The 26,127-nt window shown below is 49.7% G+C and overlaps 1 protein-coding gene across 1 annotated transcript in view; it reads left to right on the forward strand.

Annotated features, from left to right (window-relative positions):
* Positions 1-25,546, forward strand: part of MGRN1 (mahogunin ring finger 1, E3 ubiquitin protein ligase) — a 45,938-nt gene extending 20,392 nt beyond the window's left edge. Inside the window, exons 5-16 of the mRNA XM_010287694.1 lie at positions 3,781-3,847; positions 6,885-6,937; positions 10,110-10,157; positions 14,590-14,658; positions 16,757-16,916; positions 18,732-18,841; positions 19,791-19,856; positions 22,401-22,624; positions 23,522-23,645; positions 24,181-24,226; positions 24,801-24,908; positions 25,506-25,546. Coding sequence (XP_010285996.1) covers positions 3,781-3,847; positions 6,885-6,937; positions 10,110-10,157; positions 14,590-14,658; positions 16,757-16,916; positions 18,732-18,841; positions 19,791-19,856; positions 22,401-22,624; positions 23,522-23,645; positions 24,181-24,226; positions 24,801-24,908; positions 25,506-25,546 — 1,116 coding nt within the window. The remainder of the gene's footprint in view (positions 1-3,780; positions 3,848-6,884; positions 6,938-10,109; positions 10,158-14,589; positions 14,659-16,756; positions 16,917-18,731; positions 18,842-19,790; positions 19,857-22,400; positions 22,625-23,521; positions 23,646-24,180; positions 24,227-24,800; positions 24,909-25,505) is intronic.
* Positions 25,547-26,127: the final 581 nt, after the last annotated feature.

Here is a 26,127-nt window from a genome sequence, read left to right on the forward strand (position 1 = left end):
TATGGGAACTTGGCAGGTAGATCAGGCAAACAGGGGAGAAACCCAAAGAAGCGACTTTCGGTATCGCTGATCAGCTGGCATTCCAACATCTGGTGTAGGAGGGAGACTGCAGAGACTGGCACAGGAGCTCTTTCTGGAGGAACCCACCACTCCTCAGCCTTCCTCTCCCTGCCAACGACAGAGCTTGTGGGAACAAATGTCTATCTTTTGATCTCTCTGTTTCAGTGGTTCTTTGATTTTTGTTTATTTTGGCTTGTCCTCTACAACAGTGGTCTCCAAAGTGGGGTGCATGCAAGACAATTCATTGGGGTGCGGGAAGAACTTCAGTAGTCCATGTATATATCTTATAAATAATAAATGTACATATATTGGGAGTACATGCTCAAAATTTTTTACTGATGGGATGAATAGTCAAAATAGTTTGGAGACCACTGCTCTAGAAAAGTCCAGATCTGTTTAAGGGCCACATCCTGCATTACTAACTGTAGCAGTACGGTGTTGTGGGGGGATACTCTCCCTTCTGGGGCAGCTTCACGCTGGTGCATTAATACTGAATAAGGGAATGCCTTCCCCCTTTTATTTTAACCCATAACTGCAAGCAGACAAGGACTTGGTTTTAATTAAGATCTGTGGCTTTTACTACATAACAAGATCTGTGGAGTCCTATTAATTTCGGTATCTTTGCAAAATTCCAACCCAGGCAGAACTCTCTGCTGCTTGAGCCTGTGAGCTTTGGCCCAAGGGCTTCCCTTGCACGTGACACAGGGGAGAGGGGCCTTGGTCTTTCCCCTGCTCTGTGCAGAATTGCCGTTAAGAGATTTCTGATGCAGAGGAGTTGGTCTGCAGCCACTGCTAATATATTTGTTCCTATGAACCCCTTTTCCAGGTCAACACTGATACAGTGTTAATGTCCTGACCCAAGCCTCTATAATATGTGAACCCTGGTAGAAAACGCTGCCTATTTTAAAAAAACTAAAAAAAAAAAAAAAAAGGAAAAAAAGAAAAAAAAAAGGGAAAATAATCTTTCATGTATTTTGAAAAGATTGAATAGCTATTGTCTGGAAGTTACAGTTATAACTACAATCAGTCCCGTGCCTTTACAAATGCCATGGCGGTTACCAAAGAGCCTGCAGAGTCTGGTCTCCTGATGTCTTGGCTTCTCTGCCAGTATATGATTTCACAAGTTCAGCCTACAAAAGCCTGGAAGAGCTGCTTTTCAATCCCTTCTGTCATCTGAGAGAGCTGGAAAGTAGGAGCTCAGATCCCTTTCTTCTTAAAGAATTGAGAAGCTTAATTTTCACTTTTGTTCCTGCCAGTAAGGTTTTAACTCGAGTACTAAAGTTCTGTCCCTTTGACAGCTTAAAGGGAGAGATGCTGCGGAAAAGTAAGCTTCTAGCTCCCTTTGACTCTGCTGCATCCTCTGTCTCCTCTTTTTTCATTGGTGTTACTGGGCGCTCTGGCTGTGGAGAAAATGTGGAACAAGCACTGTGATTCAGAAGGGTTTTTTCTCCCATTTCAGCTCTGTGGACATATCAGTCTTTGTCCTCTCAAGTCCAGTAAAATGCATATGGCTAAATCTTCTTAACTGGCCACTGAAATGCAGCACTTTTATCAGAGACAGCTGGCAGAGTGTTATCACTCAGCTGTGTACAATTGCATGCTTCAGATTGCTTTCCAGCTTTGTTATTGGCGTTGTCCAAAACCCCCAGATTTACTTCATATTTTTGCTCAGTGTAATACTTGCATATGATGTAGTTCTTGGCTGGCCAACAGAAGGGAATGTTATGTTGCGTTGTTATGTGGAAAGCTTTATAAAAGTTTACTTTGTCTTCGTAATATACTGGTTTGCTTGCAAGTTATAGTGCATGGCTTGTGTTGAGACAGTTGTTTTCAGGTCCCTAAAAATGAATGTGAAACAGACCCTTAAAGAGGCCTTTTGTTTGAGAACGCAAAAGTTTGTATCATAAAGCAACCACAATTCTGTGATGTGACTTTCCCTTCAAATGGACAAACAGTAACTGTTGTCGTACAGTAATAAATCAGAGCCGGAAGCAAAGCAAAACCATAAGCTTCTTTCAGCAGTTTTAATCAATTGTCCTCGATGAATTTTCCCTCTGTGGCATGCCATAATGGTTCAAAAATGCAAGCCGGAAAATAGTGGCTCAATAAGTCTCTTCTATAACAAATATTGAGAGGTTAAATGAGATTTTTGTGTTCATTCTGTTACTCTGCTGTTTTGGAAAGAGAATAGATTCTGGTAGTTTAAAGGAGGAATGAAATGTAAAACCATCATACAGAGGATGAAAATCAACCTCCCTCAGGTTTGAAGACTAGCTAGGTCAAATCATAAGGTCTTCCAGCACAGGCTTTCTGTTTGGAATCAGGCATGCACATTTGAACGGAGCGGGGGGGTGTGCAAATCTTTGTTACACAGCTACAAGTTGCTTCTAGAAAGCGCTGCAGAAACTGAGTGGCCCCAAAGGCATGCAACTTGCACGAGCAGCATGCAGCTATGAAGAGAAGAGCAGCAGACTTGCAATTCCCTCTTCCCCCTGCACCTCCTGTGGAAAGCTGGTGAGCCGTTGCAGTCTGAAGCACGTGCCTGCAGCTCTTGGCAGAGGCACAGCCGTGTGGCTAATGCGTTGCGGCACATTTGGCTGGTGGCTGCCAGGGTATGTCGTCTCCCAGTGTACAGTTATAATTCATTTCAAGATGAACATTTAGGTTGCAATTCATTTGAGGAGCAACCATTTTCAACTTAAGGCTCAGGGTGAGGGTCACCTTCCCTCCAGTCTGGGTGTTTTGTTTTGCCATTTGTGCCAATGTCAATGGCTATCTTGATAGTTTATGTTTTGAGGGACTGGCCGGAGTAAAATGACACTGCAAATGATGTTGGGGCTGTGGGAAAGTGAGGGAAACCCTGAAGCACTATCTGAACGGTGCTGCGGCACTTCCAAGTGGGTCTCAGTTTTCACTGGAAAACAAAACTACCTGGAGCACCATGATGAAATGACACTTTTTTCACTCCTGGCAACAGATGAGACCAAAAAACTCAAGTCAGTAATTAACAAAAAACCCAACAGAAATCCAGTCTCTGAGCCACTTCCATTCTAGGCATAGGACAGTGTTTGTAAGGTTGCATTTTTCTTGTGTTTGTAAGACGACATGGAGCATTTGAAGTGCTTTAATGAAGTGCAGGGCAAAGGAAGAAACTGAGTCTGTTTTCCTTGCACCGAAGTGAATTCTTAAATTTTCACTCTTGCCAATTAGAAGGTCAAGGATCTGAATTTCATAACATGCCAAGAGATGGAAATCAGGCTGGTGTCTTCAAGAACTTCATACAACAGTCAGGATTTCCTTTGTGGTGTGGGGAGTGTAATACATACTGCTGTGCTATAACCAGTATATTCTACCATATGCAAGCAAAACTATGGCACTAGATTTATTTTGAGAAACTTGTCCTACTACAAATCACTCGTGAGACTTTTAGGATATATGAATTAGTGAGAATTAAATACCATATAAAATTCGAATGGAGACCCTTTGCTTTGCGAGCCACAGCTGGTGTTAAGTGCCATGTCAATGTATATATGTTGTAGTTATGCCGTTTGAATCACTTCGAAAGTTGGTTTTAAATCCTCCTGCTCTGTCATGTCCTTTTGAGACCAGGGACTGGGGGCCCATCAGAAGGGGCCTTCATTCCTCTGATGCTATCTCGAGCGGTGTCTTCAGGCAAGCTTGGTGTGAATTGTCTAACCTCATCTCGTTTCTTTCCCTCAGCTGAACTTTGACTTGGATCGTGGCGTGTTCCCTGTGGTCATCCGAGCGGTGGTGGATGAAGGGGATGGTAAGCATGGTGGTGTGCTCCCTTGGTCTTCTTCTAGCTCCCTTTGAGGTTATGTGACTCCTTCAGGGCAGGCCTCCTCCTGCAACGATGGAAACATCTTACTTGTTTTAGAGGCCTGGGGAACTTTCCAGAATAAAAATATTTCTGGAGTTCACCTTAACTTTCCTGTATTAAAAGGGCCCAGCTAACCATGGGTTCTTACATAAAAACATGCTTTTAAAAATAGTGTCCATTTTTTACGGGAAAAATGGCCAGGTATTTAGTGTTGGAATAGTGTTTAGGAGAGCTCCTGGCTCTACCACCAATGCCAGGCACAAATTGGAGCAACTTACTTCCTTTTTGGGTTTTGCATTTGCAGTTTATAGGGCAAGGAGGGAGTTCATCTTTTCCCCCTCTTTGAGGGGTATATTGTCTTCATAAAAGCTATAGCTAGCTGTAGGGTGGGCCTTCCCCCAGGAATGGTCAGAGAAAAAGAAATGGCTTTAAAACACTCAGGCCACTGTTCAACCAAATACAGCTTCATTCAGCAGTTTAAAATTCTCCTGTTTTTTCTGAAGGGTGTTGAATGGTTACGAGATAAGAGCGTAACCTTTGATGAGAAATAATATTGATTATTTTTAAAGCACGTTGCCATTTTGGAGAGGGAAGTCCAGTAAGCGTTTAGATTGTTACTCGCCTTGAACTGTATTTTCCTTAGGGGGTGTGGGCTTTTGGGCTCTGTGTGTTTGCACTCATTCTGAGAGCCAGCAATGAAAAGAGCACAAGGAAGTCACACTTTCTCTAGCATTGGGGGCTGTTGTGGTCAGCAGCACCAGCATTTCACTTCTGCATTTTGTAACGGTTTGTACAAAATTTAAGAATAATTAGAAAGGAAAACAAAATCCATTGTTGATTGCATTGTTTAGTGCAGTCACTTGCTCAGTTTCTTATGTTGTAGATGTGAAAGTGCCCAGAAAATCATTGCATTATTTTACAGTCCTCCAAGCCAAATGAAATAGAACTGGATGAATCAATTTAAAGTGTGACTAACAAAGCACAGTGCAACATAAAGGAAATTAGTTTGAGAGTGCATCTATTTTTAGTGGTTTCAGGCACTGTTAGTAAAATTGATATATATGTATATTTCTTGACCATAAATATAAAACACTTTCCTCTGTTTATGGAGATTTTGGCAAGCTAATTTGTACTTTCTAATGTTGGGCATGCCTAGAAGGACCAAAAACGGAACAGGAGGCAGCATGGGAAGCATACATTTATGCACATACCATGCCCAGTCTTAGCCAATAGTGTACTGTCATCTATTTTAATAACCTGGCAAGGCAATTGCTTTTAAATCCTCTCCTGGAAAGAATATCAGCACAAAAATATGTGACACTTGAGCAAGATTTGAGGAAATTGTTGTGTATTTTGGTTCTTTTTTAACTGATGGGACTGGAAGGAGCTGGGCTTGTGTGTTCAGAGCACCTGGAAAATTACAGCTGGCCTGTAACTGCTTGTGTTAAATAAAATTGAATGGCAAATTAAACTAGCAGTCAGTGAGATGTTGGTTTGGACTGAATTCTGCCAGGAGATGTTTGCGTGCCGTAAGAATGTGAGCTTGCACTGTTAGCCCTCTCCCGTTCCTGCCAGCGGGATTGCTCTCAGGGAAGGGTACAGAAACCCTTTGGGGAGGGAAGGTGCTGCACAGAACGGGTCGCACAGCTCCAGTCACACATGCTGCTTGGATGCCATGGAGGAGATGAAAGGAAGTGATGCCTGTGATCTCTTACCTGGCTATTCAGACTGTGGGGAGGGACCGGAATTTCATTTACTGAGTGAGCTAGAACAGCCTTGTTCTTGGCTGGCAGCTGGGGGAGGCAAGCCAGATGAATTGCCAGTTTTAGCCCTCTTTTCTGCATGCCATTATGTTCCTGATTGGTCATGGCAATTTGGGTGCAAACTCAGTTACCCAGCAAATCTGCAGGCGTGGACTCTCTCCTCCCACGTACTGCTGTTTCGAAACATGATCTTTGTGCCGTAGTCTAGTGAATGGTTCCTTGTGTTGTCTCTGCTGTTCTGGGCGCCCAAAGGAAGCTGTTGAGCTCCCCTCCCTTTTAGACAACACAGGAGGTGCTTCCTTCAGCTGTTAACTTTCTGGCACAGAGCTGGTAATAGTGTCTGCCAGCTCTTCTGCATGTGCTGAGCGTGGCCCGGGTACACGTCGGTCCAGGCAGGGTGAGGTGGTTACATGCCTTCCCTTCCCTCGGTGACTCCACCATGACCTCTATCTCCCATTTCCATAGGATGAGTCAACATAATGAAGCAAATGGGTCCAACCAGTTGGAGCTGAACAGAACCTTAGAGTCTTCAGCCAGAGAGACTGAGATTGTACCTCGGCTTCCTCTATTCTGTATTTGCTGAGGGAGCCGTGAATGCGGTATAGAAACGCAGACAGCCCCTTCTCAGTGCTGTTGGATTAAGAGGGAAGCCTCAAGTTTGGAAGAGGGGAGATGTGATGTTTGTCTTTGGGGAAAAAAATCAGAGAACTGGACAGAGGTGTTTCAGTGACCAAAATTGGTATGAGAAATAAATGTTTTATAAGCATATTGGATTAGAGTGAAATAAAGTGATAAGTGCCAGGGCTGGAAGTGCTGCCACTTCTTGTTAAACCAGATGGATTTATTAATCTCTGTGATTAAATCAGGTAATTAGAAACAGGAATTTGAGGGAAGAGCAGAATCCCACTGAGCGCTTTGTTTTACTTTCCCTTTCCAACCTCTGAAAACAAAGTGGGGTGGTTTGGAGCACCCAAGGTAACAAAGGCATGCCTGCATAGAGCCCACCACAGAGCCCAGCAGGGTTTTGTTCTTGCTCTGCAGGGGTGTGAGATGAACCAACCTGATGACAAGATAAGAAAAATTTTAAATTGCAAGAGGAGATGAAAATAGAACAGATGGCAATTTAGAAATTGTGAATGGACTAAAATTCAGCTTGGGGTGGTATTTATGCTTGTGCTGTTTTCAAAGTTTAACCAGGACTGCTCTTTCTCTTTTTGCAGTGGTGGTTGAGGTGACAGGTCATGCCCATGTTCTTCTGGCTGCATTTGAAAAGGTAAATGAGTTCTTTTCTTCCTTTGTCCCTGTCCTTGCATATGTAAAGGTTTCCATGGCTCATTAGTTTGTATCTAACTTTGCACAGCGGAGTGCCAGCCCCTGACTGGGGTTCCTGGGTGCTATTGTCATACAAATAATTGCTTGCAGCAGCTCCTGTGCAGTCTGTAATTATCATTTGTACCTGAGCTGGTCACTCAGCTAATTGCAGCTGCTGTTTCCTGTGTGTGGGGAGAGGGTGTGCCTCAGTGGCTGTGGTGTTTGGGGCTGGAAGGTGTTGACCATGGCTGCTACCGTGCAGTTTTCCCAGGCCTTGTGATCTCTTCACAGAACTGGATCTGCCATGTCCAGACCCTGTTGCACCATTGTTTGGCCTTAGTTTACATGTAGGACCAAGCCCTTTTAAAGAATTAGGATACATCCTGCATAAAGACTTGGAGCTCCACTACTTTTCAGTGGCATGTTTGATATAGCTGACCTCTGCCTACATCGGTGAGGTTAAGCCAAGCTGTACGCACAAGCCTTTATAACAAAATATCTTCCCATGGTAATTGGACCCTGAAAACAGTTGCAAGAGCCATAACTGCACCATCTTGGGTCTGGTTGTGGTAATACTGCAGACACATATCCTGGACAAGTGATACTTGTAGTGGCATGCTAAGATGAGGCAAGAGATGCTGGAGCAGAGCTGGGCATGTGGAGGGGAGCAGCATCAATGCTGTGCTGTTAGAAATCCTCGCTTCCAAGCTGGCATGTGGACTGACTTCTGTTTCTCAATCTGCTCTGTTCCTGCCATATCCCTCAGCAAGTTGCCAGGTCTTATTCTGTTCCTCCTAGGTGGATTATGCAGATGGTGACAAGCTGAGTAGAGGGCATGGGAAGCACAGTCAATCCTAAGGAAGCCCTGTGGCTGGAAGGTGCTCTGAGTGTTCTGGGTTGCTTTTTTGTTGGACTTAGTATGTGAAGAAAATCAGTTTTACTGTGTTAGAAAGGCTGCTCTGAGCACTGTCTCTGTAGGTAGTTCTGCTCCTGGCAATTAGAGATCTGTCAGAAATGAGATGGGCAGCTGCAGCACACCTGGGACTAGGGCAGGGATGTTATTCTTCTAGTTTTCTCTTCCAGCTGATCTGGAAAAACAAAACACACTGGAATCCCTCAGTTGTTCAGCAGTGTCTGGGAGAGGACAGTGTGGGCAGTGGGTCCTTGGGGAAGGCTGTAGTGTTTGGAGCCCATCTGTCATTTTGGTGGGAAAGTACTGTATTTGGAGATCCCCTAGCCTTGCAAAATGATTGTTCAGACATTTCTGAGGAGCGAAAAATAGATGAGAGCACCGGCTTCCTGCATGTTACAGCCTGACTTTGAAGTATTCTGTGCATGTTTGCCTTCCTCATCTGCAAGACTTACCTGTGTTCTCCTGGCTATTGCCTTCATTGCTTTTTGGTTGTAGCTAGGTTCAGATTAGGCTTTGGATCTGATGATGTATGATTTTTACTTACAGAGGAGTGTGTCTAGTCTCTGGTTTCCAAGTATCCCTGTGGCCAGGGAGTAGAGCTCTTGCTTGGACCTGGATTTGTCCCAGCTTCCCATTCTAGCATCCCGTGGACAGCATTTGGTAATAGCATCTTACAGAAAGTAGGAAAATACACGCATATTGGGAGTATATTAGCATGAGGGCAGAAGTGAGCTCTGGAGATTTCTCTCTGGCTTGAATTGCTGCAGTGTTGGAAGCAGGTTTTCAAGGATTACAGGTAAATTCTACTTACTGTGCAGAACCTTTGAGCACTCTAGATGCACAAAGGTGATGGCAAAAGCCTCCGTACGGTTCAGGGAGCTGAGCGAGGTGTGCAGCAAAACTGGGGACCAACTAAAGCTGGTCAGGCCATTCCATCAATGCTGGATTATGTCCCGTGTCCAGGTCTCAGCTCAAGAATTGAAAGTGCTTCCTTTCTTTTTCTAGTCTGTGTGTGCTGTGAGAGGGAGATGCTGTCTGGTGGCGCCAGTTCTTACTTCTCATCTTCCACTGAATGCTTAAAACAAGATCAAAATCTTTCTTTTAATAAAAAGTCACAGGGCAAAGTGCTTGTTGAGTTCTTTCTCCTCCCTGTTTGATTAAAATATATTCCCCATCCTTAGAATAATTGCAGCTTTTGAAGTGTAGGTCCATAAATCCAGAGAGGGTCCTTGCTAATAAGCGCTGATGATGATCACCAGAGTATGCTCAGAGGACAGACAGACCAGCAGGCCTTGGTAACTTGCTATTTATATGTATCTTTAAGATTGGAATAGTAACCATGATGCTATGTGTAGTCGGGCCTTGCAGCTCTTCCAAAGGCAGAAACTTGGCACTTTGTGTTTGCCTGGAAAACAGGACTGTTTTGTCTTTTGGTGCAATGCTGTCATCCCTTCCTTCTGAAACTCCTTCAGCAAACAGATGCATGTCTGGAACTTTTCACAGCAGCAGGGCCTGCTGGAGTTTCCCCCTAAGTCTCCTTTCCTGCTCTCTAGACTGTAGCAGAAGAGTGGTTTCTTTCAGCTTAGTTGGCCCTTGCGGATGATGGAGAAAACAGAAATAGCATGCTCTTCCTGTCACTAGTTCTGACACCAGGTGTATACAGAATTGTTCTAACTGTGCCTGCTGCCACTCAGCAAATGAAGGGCTTGAGGTGGTCACCGCAGCTCTGAAGATGGCAATGTGGGGCACGTGCGGCTTGTTTCTGACTCCATCCAGTGGACAAACCTTGTTCTCAGCCTCATGCCAGCCCTCTGCTCTCTCGGGGCTCTGGCCTCAAGAGTGGCTCTGTAACTGGATGTTATTTCGGGTAGTAACAAATATCCCCTGCCAAGTCTTGCTGGACTTGCTGGAGAAGTGTTTACACCCAGTTGGACTACTTGCAGCCTGAAAGCATCCAGCGTGCCAATGGATTTTTCTGTATGCTCTGTCCCAGTTCAGCCAGGTTTAACTTGAGCCAGGTTCAACTAGCTCTGCACTGGAGCAGGCAAGGAGCACTCCGATACCCTGTTCCACTAACTCTGCTAGGAGTGATTGCGATTCAGACTGTCTCTGTTACACATATGCCACCCTCCCCTTAGCTCACAGACACCAACTCTGATCATGAGTCTGTTTTAATTTGTACACTACAGCTATTTAATGCACTTCCTTTTTTTCCTGCTAGCACGTTGATGGCAGTTTTTCCGTGAAGCCGTTAAAACAGAAGCAGATCGTAAGTACTTGTTTCCTGTCTACTGCTTGATTAAAGACATTTGCTGCTGTCCCACGGGTGCCTGACTGTACCCAGTGGGGAACTTCAGGGTTAGTTCAGTGAGAGCCTGAGATCTCATCTCGTTAGCTCAGATATCACAAGCAAAGGCAGTGTGCTGCTGGCAGCCCTTAACGTTGGGTTGGTTGTTGCACAGCCAGATGTGTGTTGGGGGAACAAATACAGCATGGGACTGGCTGTCCACTGCGAGGCAGGTACTGTCTATAGATTCAGTCTTCCCTATATGTTCCTGCTTTCCTGGTGTTTGGTGCTTGAATACAAAACTGGCCAAGCACAGTACTGATGCTTCCATGTCTGTATAGATGGAAGTAAATTAGGTTTGCATTAGTGAGCTTAAGTGCTGTATGCGTTAAGTAGTGCGAAGCGTATCTGTTCATTGACACTGGCTGATTTCCTTAGGTTCTGTGTCTTGTGGTGTGGAAGGATATCTTTGCAGGTTCCCAGTGTCCTACCTGGAGGCTGAAAACCGTTAGCTTTCCATGTGTGTGTGTGTTAAGATACTAGGGGATCTTATGCATGTCTTCTCCCTACACAAAGCTTCCTTATTGTGCCCAAGGTATCTTCAGAGTAGTCCCAGGGACTGAGACCTTCTGGCTCATCTTGCCTGTCCCCTACGAGTATCCCGGTACTTGAGCAGTCACAGACATGGTCTTGCTTTGAAGCTGTTATTTATATACCACACTGCACGTGTTATGAGGGGAAGGGAAAAAGGGAGACTGGCAAACAGGGAAACATCAGGGATCTGTAGCCCTTTTTTAGCCCATCCCAGTGTTGGTGATGCACAGAAGCTGTGTAGTGCCTCATCAAGATTGAAATTGCACTGAGTCTTGCATAGAGAGAAATATATAAGCAACTGCAAACTGCTAAGATTGCCAAGAATTTCAGCTTCTGAAAGGAAATCTGGTAAGTAATTCTGCTGCAAGGATCAGCTTGAAATGTCTTGGAGAAAGAGATGAGATTTTGGCGGTCCATCCTTTCACCTTTAGATGTGTGCTGTGTTTCTGCTTTAAACGTGTTTGACTTCATCCACTTGTGATGGATGGCCAGGGTTTTCCGATCTGAATTAAAAAGCCTTTTACTATCAAGAAGGTCATTAGATGCCTTGATTAGACACTTTTTGCTCTTAGATGTTCCTTCCAGTCCCCAGGTCAGAAAAGAGCCACTAAACAGTACCAGTTAATCATATGTCAAAACTGGGTTTGGTAGTTCACTCTGCCTCACCAGTGCTGTGCAGACACTCACAGCCCATCCTTCAGACTCGCTCGTGCCCAGTGGCAGCAACATTAGCCCTCGCAGCCAGAGCTTTATCCCAGTGTTAGTGGTGCGTTACTTGCCGCTTCAGCCTGACATCTGTTCTGAGCCCTGTGTGTCCCAGACTGACCCGTGCTCCCCTCCCTTCCTTGGTGCTTAACTTGGCTGTGTTGCAGCATGATCTCCTGGCTAGTTGACGGCTCTGGGTCCCACAAGTATTTTTAATAGAGACAGAGAGAGACTGTTCCGGAAACGCGTCTGTCGCGTGTGCGAAGGCAGGTTTGTAGTGGGAACATCCGGAAAAGCCATGCCTCTGAAGGGAGAGCTTGTGCGCTGTGCTGGAAGAGGCTGCCTGAGCGCTGAGGGAACAGAGCAGTGTGATGCCAGCGGTGTCTCTTTCTCACATATTCTTCTGATCAGAGAAGAGCATTTGTGAGCTGATGAAAAGCTGCTCATTTATCTTACTTGTGGGTTATTTGGGGGAATTCTTAAAATTTTTTCTTTTTTTTTTTTAAAAGCAACGCTTACATGGTTGTGAGCACTCTGATTCGGTGTTTGGTTACCGTGCACACTAACACACTGTGTGTACCATTCTCCATTTAGCACTCCGGACTCCCTAAATGGAGGGCTGCCTTGCTGGAAGTGCTCTCTAGAGATGTTCCCACCCTGCCACAGTATGGTTAGCTGACTCCTGCAGTGAAACAGTGTGTGCTTGTCTATCTTTACTGGCAGAGCATGTAACCTTCCCACTCAGTGTTTGGTTGTGGGTACTTTTTTTTTTTATTGGCAGTTTGTAAGATGTAATGTATGTTCTCTCCCATGGCTTTTAAAATAGAAGGAAGCTCTTGCCAGAAGAACACACAGTACCACTGAAACTGAGGTAGCATCTGCGCCCATTAGAGCTTAGCAGAGGTATAGAGTACATGTCTGAAGTAAACCATCTGTATAACGTTGTACATTCTTCCCCATCACTGCTTTTCTTTTGCCTTCCCCTCCTTGCCAGTGCCAGGATTCCCAGGTACCTTTTGTGTGCATCGATCTCTAAAGCTTTTTGAGAGCAGGAAGCAGCAGCTAATGAGCTTAACTGCTTTGCTCTCTCAGCTGAGATCAAGTATGTATGTATGTTTGTACCAACCTGTATTGTATTTACCAACCTGTTTAAAGAAATTCAACATGGAGTTGATGGACCAGCAGAAAAACGTGACCTGGACTTGGCTGGTGGTTCCTGTGTGCATCAGCTGAGGCTGGATATAGCAACAGAAGCCTTGGGAAGGATGACGTGGTGCGGGATGGGTTGGAGAAGCGTGAAGGTGAAGGGCCGCATTGTGTACAGTCACCTACTCCTTATTTATCCCTACTCTTTTAAAACCTAGAGATCTTTCTAGTAGGGGCCATGTTGCACTGCTCACCCTTTTCCTACTGGGATGTGAGCTTCTCATGATTTTTAGAGCCAAGCAGTTAAAAAGAACACAGACTCCTCCAGAGGCTTTGGTCTCTTCCTTCCTGACCTCTTTCTTGCTTTGAGCTGACCACTTCTGCACTCACTGATGCTCATCACGATCCTCCGAGGAGTCAGGATGCTATAACAAGATTGTCTTTGAAATGTCGAGTTACGAAAGGACGTCTCCCACATAATTGTTCCCAAACTTCCTGGGTGAGTTGTGAGCCACTGCAGAGGATTTTGCGCAGCAGTCCAACGGCTGACCTCACTGCCTTGAAATGCAGGCCTAGAACAGATTGTCTGTAAGCTGCACGCTGGGTTAAACAGGGCGGCTCTGGAATTAGTTTGCTAAAGCTGCTGCGTCCCAGCTCAGAGCATTTCTAAACCGGCAAACAGGCTGGATATAACTAGCTCTTGCCCTCATCTTAGCGTGTGACGTCTTCTGCAGCACTGAAATGCCATGGCAAAGCCATTGCTCTTCTGAGCACCTGGCTTGACAAAAGGAGAGGAGAGAGGCCAATTACACGTGGAAGTGCCAAAAGCCCTGGGATTGAGGAGTTGTTGAAGCACAGGGTTCCTCGTGGCTTGGCTTTGCTGCATGGTGTCAACTGGACAGTTACTGGAGATCGCAGGAAAGCGATTCCTTCCCTGTTTGCGAGATGTGTCAATTTGATACCTTGCAGCCCCTTCACCATTTTACCTGTTGGGGGGTTTTGTGTGGAGGAGCATGCCCAGCTCTGGGGAAGCTCCTCTGGGAAGCAGAGGGGGGCGACTGGTAGCTCTGTGTATCCCTGTGGAGACTGCTCCTCTCAGCTGTAAGAGTCTCGTGCTGTACTTGCTGACTAAGCTAGGGAAGAGGGGACAACACCCCGCAGTGCAGAGGGGGCTTGCCCCACTGGGCCTTGAACCATCAGCCTTTCTTGCCTCACTGCTTTAGTTCAGCTGCTTGGGGGAGTTTGCAGGCAGCTGCCAGCGTTTGCATAAAGACATGGCTCCAAGGAGTATGTCCCAGGTTTGGGGCTCTGAGCAACTTCCAGTGTGCCTAGAGCACTTTCTGCCACCACACACCCCAATTTAGAGATGCCACCAAGGGCCTGGAGGTGGTAATAAATGACACTGCAGTAATGTTGTCCCTCGTGTGCTTCTCATGCTGAGGGACATGGTTTGTCTGTCTTCAGTAGCTCGACCTTATGCTCCCAGGTGATGAGCAGGGAAGTGATGTGCAGCCATTGATGATGTGCCAGTAACGAGCTGTTGGCACAGAACCTCTCCTGAGGTTACAAAGAAGGGTGGAAGTTCATCTTGGTTAAAGTTAAGCAGTGCTTCACAGAAGGAAAGGGCTATGGAAGGCCGATTGCCCCTGGGTTATGGGTGCGTGTTCCCTCTTGATCTCTGGGACAAGCAGAGTACTTGTTTGTCACTATCAAAATCATCTAACAAAAGCGGCCAGTTAGGCTTCCTGCTCAGACCAGATGGAATGGGCACCACTTTCTGAGAGAAGACAGACTCATTCTCCCAGCTATCCTTTGCAATATTTGTTTTTGTTAATTTTTTCATGTGGCTCTAGGGCAGCTGACTGCCTTGGGTGTAACATGGACATTTTGACACAGGGAGGGAGGGGAGGTGATCACGAAGCAGCAATGACAGAGCAGCTGGTACTCCAACTGTTGTCTTCTTCCCTAGGTTGACCGGGTGAGCTATCTGCTTCAGGAGATCTACGGCATCGAGAACAAAAACAACCAAGAGACCAAGGTAAAGGTGCTCAGAAAGCTTCTCCCTGAGCTGTCGGTCTCCAGCCCGCACCTTCTGCTTTTGAGCATAACCATGGGGCTTGACAGGGCAACGTGGAGATGCTTCCCAGAATGACTGTCGAGTCTGTGTCATTCCTGCAGGCACTGAAGAAGCCCAGGGGTGTCAGATCCTCACTGTTGTAAGGCCCAAACAGTCAGTGGAGGTGTGCTGAGATAATTTTAGACAGTGTGAGACTCTGGAGACAAGTGTTCCCTGGGGCTGGGATTGCTGGGACAGAAGGGCATCAGTGTTTCCTGGGTGTTTCAGAGCGCTGATTTTTAGGGCTTGTAGAGACAGCCGTGCGCCAGTGTCACTGCCTCTCTGCAGTCAAGGGCTTGCCAGCGTCCAGAGAGCAGCCTGCATTCCCCAGCAGGAGAGAGCAAGCATCACTAAGGGATGTATATGCAAATGCCATAACCAGAAACATCTTGGAGCGTGAGCTTCTGCTGAATCCCGGCTTGCTGCACAGCCCCAGGCAGATGATGCGACTGCTTTATGCTCGCTTAGCCTTATGTAGAGCTGCCCTGTGCTGCCACCTGGGCTGCAGAGTGTACCAAGTGCTGGATCTCTCGGGATCAGACCGCTCTGGTGTTTGTAGTGTGTGATTTGCAAACAGAGGAGTAGCCACAGAGCAAGACAGGCAGGATTTCCTCTCCAAGCGATGCAGTGTCCTGCCCAAAGCATCCTGTGATCTCTATCTGCCTGGGCCAACAGGTAGCACCTGAAGAGGCAGGGGGGAGAAGTCTTTTCAAAGATTTTTCTTGCACAGTATCTATTTAAGAGGCTTCAAGGCTTCTGTTTGGGTCCTCCAGGGTCTTGTGATGATTCTCGTGATCCAGCTTTCACACATTTGTGGCCCATCAGGCAAATGGCCTGGGGCCATTTTTGTTCTTTCTAATATACTTAGCAAACCATGTGAATGGGAAAGCAAAAAGCCTGCCCCCCCCTGCCCCTCCAAATAGATGAAGAATGGATGTGATGGGGCAGACAGGCTTGCAGCCTTTTGCTGGCGTAGTCAGCAGGCTGGGTGTGGATGTGGCGGCAGCAGATGCTGTATATTGCTGTTTACACCAAGGTTGCCTGTGGTCTGGCATGTGTTAGCCCTGGTGACCAAAGAGGCCTCATGAAGTGGGACCAGGTGAAGGTGGAGGGTGGCCCGTGCTGGGTCATCAGTTTGGTGGACTCTGGCATAACTTCTGTGGCATCGGTGGGGAGACTGAGGTTTTCAGGTGTCAGTGAAGAGAGCTCTTGTGGTTGAAGAGTGGGTTTCTCCTCCCAGCAACAGCTTGCTTGGTGGCTGTAGACCAATTTGTGGGTCTCTGAGTGACTGAAAGACTAGTGTCATCAACGTTCATGTTGACTAGGTTCATGCTGACTTTTTTACCAGGGTAGCTGTGAGCAGGTGAGCATCCCAGGCTGGTTCTCCTGAAGCTGCATCGAAGCTTGTGCCAGCACAGGAGACTGGTGAAGATGCTGTGGCAGAAGAACCACTCACTCCATCATTTGTCCAGAGGACCTATGGAAACAGGGCTAGACATGGCTGGAGTGCCTCCTTCTGTCCAGCCTGGTGGCAGCCTGACCTGCTGCCTGCCACAGTCAGCAAGCAGCTCCTTTTGGGGCTGCTCTCTCTCTGTAGACATGGGGCAGAAAGGCTGGACTGCCAAAGACCCCACTTCCCTGCTGACCCTGGGAGCCATCAGGCTGGCAGGCAGAAGCTTATTCTTGGCCCTCATCCGAGGGGACCTCTACCCCAAAGCTGCCCTCTGCACACAGCCTGGCTCTGGGGAAGGACAGCTGTGCCGTGGATTCACAGCACAGCGCTCTGGTTTCTGGACTTCAGTGAGCTCAGAGCAGGGCCCCAAGAGGAAGGAGTGTCCGTAGCAGGGTTGTGTGGGCTGGAGCTTGCTCTCCTTAAGAAACCCCTGCTGAGAGCTACGGAAAGAGGATGCCAGCCCTCTCACAGATTTTTGGGTGGGAAATTTCCCCAGGCTTCAGAGTCCCTTGACAGTTCGGCGTGACCCTTTCCATTCACATCCAAACGTCTTGCCTCTCATTGCAGCCTTCAGATGACGAGAACAGCGACAACAGCAACGAGTGTGTGGTTTGCCTGTCTGACCTCCGCGACACCCTCATTCTGCCCTGCAGACACCTCTGTCTGTGCAATTCCTGCGCTGACACCCTGCGCTACCAGGCCAACAACTGCCCTATCTGCAGGCTGCGTGAGTATGTGCCCAGGAAACAAGGGCATCTTTCTGCCTCCTGGGCTCCTGTTAATTCAGTACAGGCTGTGAGAGGGAGCATGTATTTTATATACCCCACCCCAGCACCAAACATGCTGCTGCTCTCACTGGCATCTGAAGATTCCTGGCACCTAAAATAACTGTCCTCAAACAGGGAAGGAGGAGAGCACACAGGAGAATGGCCCTTTGTCCAGTGCCTCCCTGGCCACTTGCCCTCTCCCTGGGTTGGATCTGAAGGTGCAGGTGCTCAGAGCCGTGCCATGTAGGCAGTTCTTGTGTTTTGGTGAAGATGAGGGAAAATCCCCAAAGGATTTTGGGGATGTAGAAGCTTTATCCTGAGTTTATCTGACTGAGACAGCAGCCAGCCCCACCGGAGGGCTGTCCAAGTATTTTGCTTCCCCCCCTCCGCCCCGGACAACTGTACTTTGACTTCACCAGGGAAGCAGAGATAACAGTCAATTTGGAGTCCTTTGCTTTGCCAGGAGAGTTAGGAGGATCTGCTTAACCCCTGCATTGCTCAGCTCTGAAAAAATGGAAAAAATTAATTACCCATTCTGACACTCAGGCAGCGCTTGCTGAATTCCATGTCTCTTCTCAAAAGCACAGAGGCATAGGAGCCTCTTGAGAAAATGTTTCTGTTTTTGCTGGGATAGACAGATCATGTGGTTTACCCTGTGCTTGGTCTCTGAGGTATTTGATTGTTTCTAATTGATACTTCTCAGGAAAATTAAAAAGAGCCTAAGACAGATGTTTGGCCTGTGAAATTAAGTCTAAACAGTTCAAACTTGGCAAAAACGCAGTAACCAAAAGCAAGATCTTATCAGAGGAAGTGCCAGACAGCTTTGACTAAGTAGCACAACTTAAAACGCAGGAAAAGCATTGTCTCATCTGCACGCTGCAGCAGCGTAGGTTGTATTTGTTTGGAAAGTGCCCCCATGTCAGACTTCCTGGGAATCTGCTTCTGGGGAGTGCAGAGGCAGCGAGGATAGGTTTGCACCTCTGTCCTCTGGCTCTAGGCTGATCTTGCAAGCAGCTGGGCACAAGAAGAAATGCCTGGGCTTTTCCTTATGTATGAGCAAGTTGTTACAGCTGCATCAGAACAGATGTCTGGCTCATTCTTATGCGCCCTTGGCACAGAGGAACTAACAATATTAAAGATCTACAGATAGAAAATGGGACTGTGGGCAGGGAGTGGAGATCAAAGCTCTTGTGGTAGGAGGACCAAGGGATTGCTGTGCTGGAGACGGGAGTTCAGCCACTAACCCTCTGGCTGGGTTTGCAGTTGTTGCAGAGCCTCTCACCACCATAGTGCTGACCAGTGAGTGAGCAGCCGATGGCAGGAGCGATGCTTCCGGCGCCAGCTGGACCTCGGGCCTGAGACTTGTGGGGTCTGGATGAACCCAAAGTGGTTTTACATGAGCCTTCCCCCCTGCCCCATCCCATAGCTTGCACTGCCCAAGGCCAAGCTCATGTTTTTCTTACTGTGTTACCAATATCAGGCCCGAAGCACCTCTGTACGTGACTGTACCAGGGCAGGCAGCGCCTGTTCTCCGCAAGGGCTCCACGTACCCAGACTTTATTGGCCAGCAGATCTCTCCCCAGTATAGACCGATCAACTAGAAGCCAGACCATAGCGTTTGGCTTTGTTGTGTGCCATGGTCCTGCTCCCCATGCACATGGGGAGCTCCCTCGTGTCGGCGGCATGTCTGCAGTGAACCGAGTTGCTCCGGCAAGCATCTGGCAGGGCCTGGTCCTGTTTGGCCGTGCGATCACCTGCCTGCTGTTCTCTCCTAGCCTTCCGTGCGCTGCTGCAGATCCGGGCTGTGAGGAAGAAGCCAGGGGCTCTGTCGCCAGTGTCGTTCAGCCCTGTCTTGGCACAGAGTGTTGACCATGATGAGCACTCTGTAAGTACTTCGCAACCCCATGTACAAAGCCTGGGCACTGATGTCAGCCTGAGCGGGCAGCTTGTGCGTGCACGAATTGCTCGGCCTGATAGCTGGTGTCCTTGGGAACCTCAGGGGGTGTGCTCAGGCCTTGAAGTGAGGTCTTTTTTTTTTCGAGGTCTTCCTGAGCAGTGCAGCCTCTCTTCTCAACCCTGCCAGACAGCCAGGATCTCTCCTCTTGTGGATTAATAATATTACTGGTTTTAGCCAAGTGCCCTCCTGTATTTTGGAGGACACAAATTCACAGAAACCTCAGTCTGAGAAGGTTTCTCTGGGCCTGTCCCAGGAGAAAAGTGGCAGACTCTGGGCATGACAGGGTGGGAGCTGGGAAAATGGAGGGGGGCTACAGTTTGACATGCACGCGCATCCATGTGCCAGCACGCTCTGATGAAATGCCCTTGGCATCGGGGTTCCCAGCATGACAGCAGAAAGGTCTCTTTGTGCCAACTTTGTGCCTGAGTGATCAGGGTCTCAGCAGGCAGCTGAGGGAGTGTGGGATGGAAAGTGTGGCACTGGTGGCCTTGGGGCCCAGTCACACGTCCCCGCTGCGGTGAGGGCAGCAGCTCATTGCCTGAGCAGTGCTGTTGCACAGCTGGCTCTGGTGAGACACATGAGATCAGAGTGAGGAGAGAGAGATCATCTTACAGGCTTTCATGGGAGCAGAAAGATACTGTCACAGAAAAAGCCTGGTTTTACTCATCTGTCCTCTGCAGCATTGTAGCCCTGCTGCCTTCAACTGGGGCTAAGAAATAGGGCAGGGGAGAAACCCCAAGTGTTGTTGTGAAGCAGAGCATGGTGTGTAGAGGAAGCAGGTGCTGTCACTTGGAGCGAGGTGAGGAGATGCTGTGTGTCTCTTTGTGTCACTAACCTGAAGAAAAAACTTCTTTAAAACGTGGTTTTCTCTTAACAGTGTCCCTTTAAACCCCTTAAAGTGAGCACTGTCTCCCTGCCCAGCAGGAAACCTAGAAGGGAAACAGTAAGTGGACTTGGTTGTGTTTGCTCCTACGGCAGTTCTTTGCCAGCGGTGTCACTAGCACAGGGAAGTGTTACACACGCGAGGGCTTGCTAACACGCTGGGTTTGTCTTGTGCCCCTGCACAGGCTGCGACACTCCACGTACTGCCTCCACGTTAGCGGTGAGACGCTCACACCCTGCACGGACGATCACTAACCTCCCTGGTTTGCGTGCGGAGGAATAGGCAAGATGGAAGCAGCTTGCCACAGGGGTCTTGACACCGACTCTCGGGGACTGTCCCCAGGTCCTGAGCCTGGCTGCTTTATAGTTCCTGGCCAATATGTTTTTGTAGCTTTGTAGGACTGTGGGCAAGCTGCTGTCCCCTTGGCTCACCCAAAAGCTTCCTTGCACTTGTCTCATCCCCTTGTCAGTTTGGTGTGGGCACATCTGGTTGTGGTTTCCACCCGGGTGCTGGGATGTAGAGGTAGACAAATAGGCACCGCTGGACCAGGTCTTGCATTCAGGAACACTGGCTGCAGAGGGCTGTTTTGCTTTTACAGAAACAGGAAGGATGGAGCTTGTTTTGTTGGGGACTCTCCGAGTTGGTGTGAGAGTGTGTAACTGGAATGCTGTGCTGGGGACAGCATGAATGGCAATTGTGAGGCACCAGGAGCTGGGAAGAGGAAAGGTGAGGGAGGACCTCAGGCCAGGAAGGGTCTATTTGTGCCACCTTTGTGTACTTCCATCAAATGCAGCGGCAGCTGTCATTGGGATCAAGGAGGCTGCAGTTTTCTTTTGCTCAAGCTAGCCTAGATGCCGAGCCTTATGAGGAATGTGGCTTGCTGTGCTTGTCAGGTCTGGAGAAAACCTGAGGCTGGGTTCAGGTAATGAGGCTGTTGCAAGCTTGGTATGGCTCTGGCTCTCTGCAAGCCTCCTGCAGTGACTAGCAGTACTCCTCCTGCAGCAGTGGGCTCTAGGGGAGGTGTAGCGCTAACTGTCCCAGGAGAAGACCAGTGTCTCTTAGGGTTGTTTGAAAGCTCAGTAACTTGCAGTGAGGGTGTTGTAGCCATTGGCTGGGAAATCCTCCTCCAGCCTCTGAGGTGTGCTGCAGAACCTGAGCTTTCACCACAGCGAACGAAAATGTCTTTGAACTCTCAGTATTTGGTCTACACAGCCAGGAGAAAATGTCCCAAACACGAGCCAGGGGTTTTTGTCTCCCTGACTTTTCTGTCCACAAAATAGCACCTCCGAGCTGCTGTCTGGAAATGAAATGTTTTTGTGGAGATAGCTTTTGGCCCCACCACCTACAGGTGGCAGCAACTGTGAACCGATTCCTCGTTCGGCTGACTTGATTATCTTGCAATCTCCAGCTGTGGTCTTCAGTGCAAGCTCATAACCATCACGAGACCGATACTTAGGGGATGTGGGTTGATGCTTGACCCCAGGGTGCCACTTGTTCTTTCCTCTCCTGTCAGATCTCGCTCCTTCTGTGACCACAAGTGAGTCAGTTCAGCAATCAGCTCAGACCAGATTAATGGCTGTGTTGGAACAGGTTGCTGGGTAGGCTCATCTGCAGCTGTGTGATTGGGAGATAAGGCACAGAGAAACTACAGGAGTTCATGGCCAGGCTCAGCAACAGCACACCATCTTAGGTACGACAGAACCACCTCCCTGAGGACACAGGGCTGAAACAGCTCCCTTTAATGTAAGCTTGGACTGCTGCAGTCTTCCTTTGTTTGCACGAGGCTGGGCTGAGCTGCCTGTGGCCTACTGGGTTGCAGCATAAACCTCATTTGTCTCCAAGTCCACAGGAGCTTTATGATCAGGAGGATTTTTGGAGTTAAACCAGTGTTGGTTTAATGGCTTTGAAGGGTCTGTTTGACTGGCAGCTTAGTGAGTTACAGAAGGAATGGGAATTGGTGCAGTTTTACCCTTCTCCCTACAGTGTCAGTGGTTCTGTGATCCCTTTCCTACCTTTTAGCAGAGGCGACTGCAGAGAGCCAGCGTTAGCAGCTGAGAGGACCGAGACCGTGGCAGAAGTGGAAGTGGTGTAGGCTCCAAGGACCAGCTCTCAGCTGGTGCACACGTACTCCTCTCCTTCAACTCTCTTTGTGACAGGTGGTGGTGGTGCTGTGAAACAGCTGTGTCTGTACCAGGGCTGGAAGTACAAGTGGGGTGCTTGCTGAGCTGGAAAGGTCTCTGAACCATTGAGGAACTTTTAGGAGGAAAAAGTCCAAACATATTTTGTAGCAGCTTTGTTAGGAACCTGCTTTCTTACCCTCCTTGCCCAGCCACCTTCCGGCTTGCTGAGATGCCCAGTCTCTCAAGCGTTGCTCTGGAAACTTGCCTGGAGCATCATCAGCGTTACAGCCCAAAGGGGAGCGTGTGGCTGTTGCAGGGGAAGGAGGCTGAGGCTTTCTGGAGAGGTGGTTGTGGGGATGGACTGCCTGGGAGCTCAGTATGGGAGGTGCAGGGCTGGGTTGCACCTGTGGGGCCTCCCCTTTCTAGGGGGGCTTCCAGCCTGGTGAGGGTTTCTTAATGTGCCCCTCTTCTTTCTCGCCCACAGAGCTCTGACAACATCCCTCCAGGCTACGAGCCCATTTCCTTGCTGGAAGCCCTGAACGGCCTTCGCTCTGTTTCCCCCTCCATCCCATCAGCTCCTCTGTACGATGAAATCAGCTACTCTGGTGTGGTGGATGGGATGCCTCCGGCGAGCCGACCGCTTGTTGGGATGGACAGAGCCGTGGAGAGCAGCCACCAAAAGGGCAAGCGGAGCAAGTCTCCAGATAGGTCAGCATGGGGACGGAGGGGTCCGCTCCTCTTGCAAGCCCCGAGGGCTTGTGGCCACACTCACTGGTAGCGAGGAGAGGGCTCTGGCTGGTCCAGTCACTAGTAGCACTGCTAACTCAGAATTTTAGGAGGCCAGCAGGTACTCAGTGAGGGAACTGGGGCATCACCACTGTGTTCTGCCTGAGGTTACCAGCATACGTCTCCTAAGGGCTGGTTTTGTCACCAAAAGAAAGAGGATTTTTGACCAGGAGAAATTGATCCAGGCTTTGGAAGGAAGTGTCTCCTTTCCAATGCAGTTAGTCCCTCAATTTGCATTTGACATCCAAACCTTGTTGGATTTCAGCTTTCCATGGAGTTCCCCAGAAGCAAAACAATGGGGAGAGAAGTGACCCAAATTTCAGAGCACAAAATGCTGAATCAGATCCTTCTGTTGTTGTCTGAAGCATCCTCTGTTGGCCTTGTGATGGAGGATGTAGCTGTGGATGCCATGGAGTGGACAGCCCACTGCAGGTGCCCTTCACGTGTCCCTTGCAGGGCCGTACAGATGGCCTCTGTCCTCCATTCCAAATTTCCCCTTGGGAAGGGAGCCCCTGAAGGTGTGAGGAGCAGTGTGGGACCTGGGCCTCTTGCTTTCCATGCAAAGGCAGATTTGTCTGACTTGTGTTACTGTGCCGGAGCTCTGCACTGCTTGGCTCTGTCCCAGAAACTCTGCTGCTGCTGTTCTCCGTGTAGCTGATACTGGAGGGCCCTGGCGCATTTCGCTCGATAGTTTGAGCTCCTCCTCGTGCCTGTTGGCTTATGCTGCTGGTGGAGGGGCAGGGCAGGGGTGGTGACAACTTAAGCTGCTGCCACCAGCAGCACTGCAGCTCCTTGCAAATGGGATTTCTCCCGCCGCAGCACACTACGGTCTCCCTCGTCCCCGATCCACGAGGAGGATGAAGAGAAGCTCTCCGAGGACTCTGACTCACAGCCAGCACTGAGCGGGGGTGAGCTGGTCCTGAGAGAGACCAGCTCTCCAGAAGTAAGTCTGTGCTCTGCCGGGGAGCTGCTTTGAGCCAGAGCTCTTCTGGGGAGGCTACTTCTGGGACACGGGAGGTGCCTCGTGAAGGGCCATTGCTTCCTTAGTGACAGGGCAAAGATGAGCTTCTTAGCACAAGTAGCCCAGAGCCAACAGCCTCGGCTGCCTTTATTTACCCGTAGGGCTCCACGGGGAAGCACGTAGTCGCTCCCCGTGCCCCTAACATTACTTTGGGAGCTAGGTGGGTTGGAAGTCCACTTGGCTGCAGCCACGTCAGAACTGACCTTCCCGCAGCTTCCTGGGCGAGCCCAGCAGTGTTTGGGGCAGGGGTGGAAGCTGGGCCTTGCTGGGCTTGCAGCATCTGCTGCTATTGCCTGTAAACCCTCTCCAGGGGCCAGGACTGATACGTGGCCCCTTGGTCCCTCTGGGAAACAAGTCCTGGGCCCAAGCGCAGCTCTCTGGAGAACACCAGAGCAGGAGACAAGCACAGCAAGGGCCTCCAGCCCACAGAAGTAACCTGTGTGGTTCCTCTTTACAGAGCGTGGCAGGGGAAGAGATCGAGGAGGCCTCGTCCCTGCAGCAGGGTGAGTGTGCACTCAGCCAGACCTCGTCTTGCTGTCCAGCTCTGCTGTGGGGGGACAAGGACAGTTGGGGAATGAACATACAAGTTCAGAAACATCCAGCCCCTGAAGTCTGTCTCTGAGCAGCTGTGCTTTATACTAGAGAAAGGTGCCAGGGTCTCTTCTGGGAAGTGGGGAAGCAAAAATCAACAAATCTGTCCATGCCATGGGCTGTCTCCTCACACAACTGGGGGGAGAGATGGCTGCGTGCACCAGTGTGGTCCTGGTGAGACCATGGCCACGGTACTGGGCATGCAGGATGTGCCTCATGTCTGTGGGATGGGTCTCTGGTGCTCAGTCAGCATCTGAAGGGCATGAGGTGAGAGAGGAGTGCTGGGTGTGTTTTGGGGCATGAGCCTGTGTTCGAAGAGGTGGCCCTTCGGCACTGTGACCTGGACCAGTCTGACCTGAGACTTCCGTGGGGCTGGGGGGGCCTTGGGAGCTTCCTCACGTGGAAGATCTCAGCCCGTTCTCCTGGCCACATGCCCCTGCAGAGCTGGTCTGGGGACTGAGGGGCTGCGCTCTCGGCTGGTTCTAGGTAGCCACCCACCCTCCGTCGAAGACGTCCTGCAGGACGGCAGCTGCGGTGAGCACCGGAGCCTGACGCAGTCAGAGAGTGACCCTCCGGTAGACGTCTACCTGCCAGGTAATGGCCGCGCCGTTGGGGTCAGAGGCACGCTGCTGCCCTGCCACGCTCATGGCTCCAGTTTGAGGCACCGAGGGGTGCAGAGGGTTTGTGGACTGTGTGCCTGACCGTGGGTGGCGTACCCAGCCGGGGCGGCGTGCTGCAGCCTTGGGATGGGACAGGAACGCGCCCGCCCACAGCACAGGCTCCCGCTTCCTCCCAGGCAGAGCGAGCTGTGGGCGAGGGGGGCTAACACAGAGGTAGCTTGCCTCCCCCTTCTCTCTCCTCCTCCCTCACCCTTTTGTCTCTGTCCTTCCCCTCCTTTCTCCTCTCTGGGCTGCGTCCACTCGATGGCAACAGTTTATGTGATGGTGGCCTCCCGTGCCTGCCCCTTAACCGTGCTCCTGCTTTCGGCCAAGGGAGGGGAACCATCTGGGCCAGCTTCTGGGAGACCGGGCCAGTGTGGGGGGCAGTGGGCACCCCCTCGGCCGTGGGGTGGTGTCATGGCGGGGAGGGCTTTGCTGGCCTCACCCCGACTGTTGTTGCAGCCTGTTCTGAGTTACCTCTCTAATGTCTCCTTCCCTCTCTGTCTGCCTTTCTCCCTCCTGTCTTGGGCAGCACTGGGTCCCGATTCCTGCTCTATTGGTATAGAGGAGTAAGCTGGTACGTCTTCGTGTTCTTCTTCGTTCATCGCTGTTGTGTGGGGCAGCAGGACCCCTCCTGGGAATGCCGGCAGCCAGGCGAGAGCGGGGATGGGACCGATTCTGACCATTGGGGCAGGGAAGGAAGGGGCAGCAAACCAACCAGCCTGCACTGCTGGCCCTGTCCTGGCTCCACTCCCATTCCTGGCACCAGCATCCCTGCACCCACAGGGGGTCTCTGCTGTCCCCCCAATGCCAGGACCCCAGGCAGGGCAGCAGAAACCCCATGCCTCCTCACTGGCTCCTGCTGGGCTCCTGGGTGAGGGCTCCGCTGCCTGGTGGGCACCACAACCATCTGCTGGCTTCTCCCATGCTGGTGGCAGATAGTGTGTCCCCTCAGTGTCCTGTGTCCCACCCCGGGTGCTTGCTGATCCTGCATCTTGGCAGGAGCTCATGGCCTCCAGCCCTGTCTGCTGTGGTCACTGCAGGGTAGGAGGGGGTCTGACCCCAGGGCTGGCATTACTGGGGCTGAACCCCCTTCTTTTTCACTCAGGCTCATCTGACTTCACCAAGACGCTCCCTGGCCGCGGCACCGGCAG

The sequence above is a fragment of the Phaethon lepturus genome, unplaced genomic scaffold (genome assembly GCF_000687285.1).
Source record: "Phaethon lepturus isolate BGI_N335 unplaced genomic scaffold, ASM68728v1 scaffold15285, whole genome shotgun sequence".
Lineage (NCBI taxonomy): Eukaryota > Metazoa > Chordata > Aves > Phaethontiformes > Phaethontidae > Phaethon > Phaethon lepturus.